A 7,500-nucleotide genomic window follows, 5' to 3' on the forward strand; every position below is an offset into this window, starting at 1 on the left:
CCCTGCGTTATGGGCACTGTGAGTGTGGCAGAGTTACAGTAGGCTTGCCCTGTGTTATGGGCACTGTGAGTGTGGCAGAGGTACAGTAGGCTTGCCCTGCGTTATGGGCACTGTGAGTGTGGCAGAGTTACAGTAGGCTTGCCCTGCATTGGCACTGTGAGTGTGGCAGAGTTACAGTAGGCTTGCCCTGTGTGGGCACTGTGAGGGTGGCAGAGTTACAGTAGGCTTGCCCTGTGTGGGCACTGTGAGGGTGGCAGAGTTACAGTAGGCTTGCCCTGTGTGGGCACTGTGAGTGTGGCAGAGTTACACTAGGCTTGCCCTGTGTTATGGGCTCTGTGAGGGTGGCAGAGTTACAGTAGGCTTGCCCTGTGTTATGGGCTCTGTGAGGGTGGCAGAGTTACAGTAGGCTTGCCCTGTGTTATGGGCACTGTGAGTGTGGCAGGGTTACAGTAGGTTTGCCCTGTGTTATGGGCACTGTGAGTGTGGCAGAGTTACAGTAGGCTTGCCCTCTGTTATGGGCACTGTGAGTGTGGCAGAGTTACAGTAGGCTTGCCCTGCGTTATGGGCACTGTGAGTGTCCAGATAGCAGGCAGGGAGTCGTGCTCCTTTATCTGACTCTGCAGAGACACTGAGCTTCTGTCCCCTCCCACCTCACCAGTTCTCCTCAACGCGTACATCAACTATAGTATCACCTAACCTAACATGAACTCTAACCTTACACGAACACACTGAGCTTCTGTCCCCTCCCATTCCACTAGTTCTCCTCAACGGCTACAGTACATCAACTATAATAGTATCAGCTAACCTTACATGAACTCTCACCTTACATGAACTCTAACCTTACATGAACTCTAACCTTACATGAACTCTAACCTTACATGAACACACTGAGCTTCTGTCCCCTCCTTTCCCCTCCCTTCCCACTACAGTAGTCCTCCTCAACGACTGCCTCACCAACCTAAACTCTACCTAGCCTCACATGAACTCTAACCTTTACACAAACTCAGTCCGTAAACCCTGTGAGTCGACATGCTCTGGATATCTTGCCTTCGGACGTTGTTATTCGTTCATTTGGCACTTTTGTCCAGAGTCCGTGTGTTCCAGTGCAGAACAGGCTCTTTTAATCAGCAGCAGGGGCAGCTTGGGTGTTGAACCTACTGTATGATCTCTCCTGTTGTACGTCGGCTCTACCAGTGCTTGACCTTTGACCTTTGACCCCCAGCACCATCTCCTCCATCCTCGGGGCGTGGCTGGACCAGTACTCGGAGGACTTCTGGGCCCCGCCGGACCACGGCTGCCTGAGAGAACTGGTCACGTACCTGCAGGAGAACTTCCCCGGGTCCGACCTGGAGCGCCGCGGGCAGAACCTTCTGGAACACTTCCAGCGCAAGCAGCAGTACGAGACGGACATGGAGGGTGAGTGAGTTAGCAACAGTTTCCACGGAGACTCTGGTGCCCTCAGGGCGCTGTGATGGGAAATGTGTTAGTAATTGCGATAGCGGCATACGGAAGAGTAGTTTAGACAACAGCGCTGAGTCATGCAGTAGTTTAGACAACAGCGCTGAGTCATGCAGTAGTTTAGACAACAGCGCTGAGTCATGGAATGAGTGAGCCCCCCCAGGGAGCTGATGTGTCCTGCTGCACTGATAAGGGCAGGACAGAACACCCCCATGGCGCCCGCTACACCACAGCTCTGAGAGCGCCAAAGCACACACACACACACACACACACACGTGTGGAGCAGGGGGCTCCTACAGGATCTATTACGGGAGGCTAGCGCTGGATGGTGTGCCAAAAGAGAAAAGAGCACATTTGGCTGGACAACACCAGTCGGTCAGAGGAAAGAGGGCAGCGACTCAAGGCCCTGCTGCCCCGCACGTGGCACTCCGTACTCACACTATATGCCCCCCCCCCCTGCACTCTGTACTCACACTATATGCCCCCCCCCCCCCCCCCACAGGAGAGCTGGGTTCCTGCCCATTCGCCACTCCAGAGGAGAACGTCTTTGAGGACGAGCTTCCTGCGCTGGACTTCCTGTCCTTCAGCCCAGTGCTGGTGGCCGAGCAGTTCACGCTGATGGACGCGGTGAGACCAACAACACCAACACCTCTCACTATGTGTGCACACACACACACACACACACACACTCGCTTTGTGTCCAGATCAGAGGTCAACACCCCTCACTCTGTGTTCAGATCAGATCAGAGGTTAACGGCTTTTGCAGAAGGATTTCCTCTTTCCTTGAAATGCCAAAACAGCTCCTTCCCAGAGGCTTGAGCGTGTTTATATTTATAATGCATAAAGACAGCTTTGAGCTTTTATAGCCCTTTGGAGGCTGACATGAAAACACTTTTGGCTGTCCTGGCTGCTTGCCACTATTATACTCAGTGCCCCACAGGGGGTCATGTGTCCTTACTGCCTTACGTGTTTAGACTTGTGTTTACTCTTTGCCTTCTAGTCACACTGCCAAGAATGAGCACTTTTAGTGTTTACTCTTAAGAGATCTCCACCTAACGTACTGTACTAAAGCTTTATCATTCACTCTTAAGAGACCTCCACCTAACATACTGAAGCTTTAGCGTTTACTCTTAAGAGATCTCCACCTAACATACTGAAGCTTTAGCGTTTACTCTTAAGAGATCTCCACCTAACGTACTGAAGCTTTAGCGTTTACTCTTAAGAGATCTCCACCTAACATACTGAAGCTTTAGCGTTTACTCTTAAGAGATCTCCACCTAACGTACTTTAGCGTTTACTCTGAAGAGATCTCCACCTAACGTACTGAAGCTTTAGCGTTTACTCTTAAGAGATCTCCACCTAACATACTGAAGCTTTAGCGTTTACTCTTAAGAGATCTCCACCTCACGCACTGAAGCTTTAGTGTTTACTATTAAGAGATCTCCACCCAACGTACTGAAGCTTTAGCATTTACTCTTAAGAGAGCGATAGATAGATAGATAGATAGATAGATAGATACTTTATTGATCCCCAAGATCTCCACCTCACATACTAAAGCTTGGTCGTTGCTCCTCTGTTGTAAATTGCCTGCCTGCCTGCTTGTTTGTTTGTTTGGATATAAGAAGTAACTCGTAAATGTCCTTTGGGGCGTTTTGATGCCCAGGAGCTGTTTAAGCGGGTGGTGCCGTACCACTGCCTGGGTGGCATCTGGTCTCAGCGGGACAAGAAGGGCAAGGAGCACGTGGCACCCACCGTCCGCGCCACCGTCGCCCAGTTCAACAGCGTGGCCAACTGCGTCATCGCCACCTGCCTGAGCCCGCGCGGCCTCAAGACCAGTCAGAGGGCCCGGCTCGTGGAGCGCTGGATAGAGGTCGCCAGGGTGAGTCTCAGTGAAGGTCGTAGTGAAGGTCACAGTGAAGGTCATTGTGAAGATTGTAGTGAAGGTCGTGGGCCTACAGAGGTCACTAATAGTTGACTAAAACTGTATTGAAATGGGCTGAATTGAACTGAATTGAACGTGATGGAAACAGATTGGATGGAAATGACAAGTTCTATTCACTACATTATAACACAGTCTGTTGTATTTGTGGAACAGTATTTACAGTCTCACGTATACAGTGTGTTTTTTAACAGTGTTAATTGTCCTGAAGATAGCGTAAATAAATACACTGAAGTTGTGTCTTGTGTGTGTGTGTGTGTGTGTGTGTTCAGGAGTGTCGGATCCTGAAGAACTTCTCGTCTCTGCGGGCGATCCTGTCGGCGCTGCAGTGTAACTCCCTCCACCGGCTCAAGCGCACCTGGGAGGAGGTGTCCAGGTGAGGGGTCTGACCGACGCACCTGTACGTGATCGCACCTGTATGTGATCGCACCTGTATGTGATCGCACCTGTACGTGATCGCACCTGTACGTGATCGCACCTGTACGTGATCGCACCTGTACGTGATCGCACCTGTATGTGATCGCACCTGTAAACTTAGTGAAGTGAGACTGAAACCAGAGCGTTGGCTAATTGTGTGCTGGAGGGGAGAGTAGTCTATAGACTGACCTAGATAAGGGTCCTGCAGAGGATATACCTGCTCAGGTGATGTGTGTGATGTGTCCGATATGGGGGCCTCATTGCTCTAGGTATACCGTCTCAGGTGATGTGTGTGATGTGTCCGATATGGGGGCCTCATTGCTAGGTATACCGTCTCAGGTGATGTGTGTGATGTGTCCGATATGGGGGCCTCATTGCTAGGTATACCGTCTCAGGTGATGTGTGTGATGTGTCCGATATGGGGGCTTAATTGCGCTTCAGGTTCTGATTGGGTTCTATTTTGCACACAGGGAAAATATCCGCACCTTTCTGGAACTGTCCGAGATCTTCTCAGATGACAACAACCACTCTGTGAGCCGAGAGCTGCTTGTCAAGGTGGGTGTTTTACACAGCATGCTTCTAGAACAGGAAGCTGTGTCCATGGTGTGGCAATGTGTCTTATCTTCAGATGGGGTGTGTGTAAAATCTGATGATGTTTGCTCAGATCTCCACATTGTTTAAGTATTCAGTGAATATTGTTTGAACATTGACAGTTCCTTGGATACTGAAGTGTTTTTGTATTTGTTTACATATTGTGTTATCGGCTCATCAATGTACCAGGGGTGCAGCAACACCATGGAAACCGTTACTAAGTCAAAGGTGCTCAGAGCGATGTCACACTTTTTTTAGGCTTACAGCAAACATCACCTCCCCATCCGCTAGCAGAAAACACAAACCAACCTGGGTCATAAAAACATAACAAACTGTTCCAGCCAATCGTAGACGAGATGCGTGTTTAGGAGAGTTTCAGTTGCACGAGAGGGAGGGGGTAGCGAGTTAGCTCTCTGTGTTTATTTGAAAATCAACAGAAGAGACGTTACCCCGCATTGCTTAAAGCGCCTTTCACAGGAAGTGGTTTGTCACACGCGGACCGTCTGCAGTAGACCACTAAGTCACATCATACCTCGGTCTCTGTGTCAGACCTCAACGCTCAACACACTCACATCTCATACCCCTGTCCTTGTTTTGTTTTGAAACCTTCGCAACGCAACGCAACTCACACTCACACGTCAGCCTGCAGCAATACAGGAGTTTGAGAATGTAGCCGTGGTGTGCGAATTGTTGAACGTAGCCGTGTTGTGTGGACACGCGTCTATGTCAGATGCGGTCATTTTGTAACAGGAGAATGTGCGGCCGGGCACTGTGTTTAAAGCACTGAAGCTCGATGACATAAGCTGCCGTGGGTCTTCCGAGTAGCCTTGCTTTACGACGCCTGTTGGTCATTATTAATTATTCACCCGCAGAACTCAACACCGCGGCTGCTTACACTGTACCAGATCAGCTTGGGTTGAGTCAGCAGGCTGTAGAGAGGGAATGACAGCCCCGTTGTCGAGGAGTTACCCTGGAGATGAGATGACACAGTATTGCAACACAACAGCAGTCAACATGCTCTCTTGTGGCAGCTGAATCTAGAGACAGCGCGGTACACTACAACACAACAGCAGTCAACACGCTCTCTTGTGGCAGCTGAATCTAGAGACAGCGCGGTACACTACAACACAACAGCAGTCAACACGCTCTCTTGTGGCAGCTGAATCTAGAGACAGCGCGGTAGGCCTACACGTATTACAACACAACAGCAGTCAACATGCTCTCTTGTGGCTGCTGATCCTGCCTGAAACAGCTGTGTGTCGGGGCAGATCAGAGCAGATCATATCATATCAGATCAGATCAGATCAGAGGCAGGTCTGTTTTCCACTGCTGGTTCTGATGAACAGCATGACACAATGTTTAGTCATGTCTCTCCCTTGTGCTGTGCTGTGCTGTGCTGTGCCGTGCCGTGCCGTGCCGTGCCGTGCCGTGCCGTGCCGTGCCGTGCCGTGCCGTGCCGTGCCGTGCCGTGCCGTGCCGTGCCGTGCCGTGCCGTGCCGTGCCGTGCCGTGCCGTGCTGTGCCGTGCTGTGCCATGCTGTGCTGAGCCGTGCTAGCTCGCCTGGTTATCTCTGAGTTTGGGTTAGGTTAGAGTGCAGGGTGTGGCCACCCTTACACTGTTCAGAGGAAGCCTGCTTCACGGAAACCCTCGGGTCAGAAAAGCCCATGACGCAGGAATGCTCTTGGTATGCGGACGCAGGCACTTGAGTAATCTCCCCTATCTGCCTGGTATGCGCCGCCACATCAGAGAGCGCGTTCACAACCTGATGATATACGGAGAGGGGCACCATGGCAACGCAGAGGGAATCCCTGCATTATGATGTCATAAAGAGTGTGTTGTACGTGATAAGGGGCCCTCGGGAGGGTTTCCCCGGGCGGAGACCGTTGTGTGTCCAGAGGCCCAGGTCCTCTCAGGGGTCCAGTGTAGCTGTGTTGTGTAAGTGGACAATCCCCCCTCATGTTGCGTAAGCCACCAGAAAGCTCCTTTTCACTTAATAAGCTCCTGCTCGCTCTAGCTCTGTTTGCTGGTCTTACAGTAAGTGCCAGCTGTAGGCAATTGCAGAGTCCATTGTCCTTTGTAGACACAAAAGACATTTAGACAGACAATCACTTGATGTTTCTTAACCCGTGTGTAACAGTGTTTATATCAGATGTGTTTTTACTGTATTATTCTAATAACACACTATTGATGTATTTTTACTGTATGTACAGTATGTGTGCCTATGTATGTATGTGTATGTATGTATGATGTGTATAAGTTACTGGACACCTTCATTTCCTGCTGGATCAGTAAAGTATCTACAGTATCTGTCTGTCTATCATGACATGGTAGATCACCCAGCCAGGCCTGGGCTGGAGTCTGCAGTAGTGTCGCCCCCCACTGGTGTATAGTCAGCTGGCTGGTATGTATACTTCTGGTCACCTTCCTAACGGTCACTTCTGTGTGTCCGCAGGAGGGCACGTCCAAGTTCGCCACGCTGGAGATCAACCACAAGCGAGCGCAGAGACGCCACCAGCAGCAGAGGGACCTGGTGAGTAGAGCCGCCCCGTAGCCATGGAGACCATAGCCCCCACAGCGCCATCTGGTGGCGGGAAGGAAGAAGTACCAGCGTACAATAGGGCGTTTGCATTCTCACACACAAACCACAAACACACAGCGCTCACTTTGTTATTTTTATGAGTTTCACTGGTCAGAGCCCCTCTCATGTGTTAGCAGAGGACAGTGGTCAGTTGCTTTATCCCACCAACACTAATGTCTTGTTGTCTTGTTGTCTTGTTGTCTTGTTGTCTTGTTGTCTGCAGGGAGTAATGCAGGGCACTATCCCCTACCTGGGCACCTTCCTGACTGACCTGGTGATGATGGACACGGCCATGAAGGACTATGTGGAGGTAAGAACAGCCTCGTGCAATACATGCACCCTACACACTTATTACAGCTTATACCACTGCTTGGTCAAATTTCCTATTGTGATGCGCTATTTGGAACGTGCATTATTTTTCTATATACCGCACGGCTATGAAGTAGTTCCCTTCTTTTGGGCTTATTACACTTGAATATTAATTCGCCAATGTGAATGTAACGGTAAAAACAGCAAT

The 7,500-nt window shown here is 50.3% G+C and overlaps 1 protein-coding gene across 3 annotated transcripts in view; it reads left to right on the top strand.

Moving 5' to 3' along the window:
- LOC134088401 (ral guanine nucleotide dissociation stimulator-like) overlaps positions 1 to 7,500 on the top strand; it is a 37,959-nt gene that overhangs the window by 27,338 nt on the left and 3,121 nt on the right. For all 3 annotated transcript variants that reach the window (XM_062542343.1, XM_062542342.1, XM_062542341.1), the window contains exons 4-10: positions 1,223 to 1,416; positions 1,961 to 2,085; positions 3,122 to 3,337; positions 3,670 to 3,773; positions 4,285 to 4,369; positions 6,858 to 6,935; positions 7,207 to 7,293. In XM_062542343.1, the coding sequence (XP_062398327.1) occupies positions 1,223 to 1,416; positions 1,961 to 2,085; positions 3,122 to 3,337; positions 3,670 to 3,773; positions 4,285 to 4,369; positions 6,858 to 6,935; positions 7,207 to 7,293 (889 nt within the window). The remainder of the gene's footprint in view (positions 1 to 1,222; positions 1,417 to 1,960; positions 2,086 to 3,121; positions 3,338 to 3,669; positions 3,774 to 4,284; positions 4,370 to 6,857; positions 6,936 to 7,206; positions 7,294 to 7,500) is intronic.

This window comes from Sardina pilchardus, chromosome 8 (genome assembly GCF_963854185.1).
Source record: "Sardina pilchardus chromosome 8, fSarPil1.1, whole genome shotgun sequence".
NCBI lineage: Eukaryota > Metazoa > Chordata > Actinopteri > Clupeiformes > Clupeidae > Sardina > Sardina pilchardus.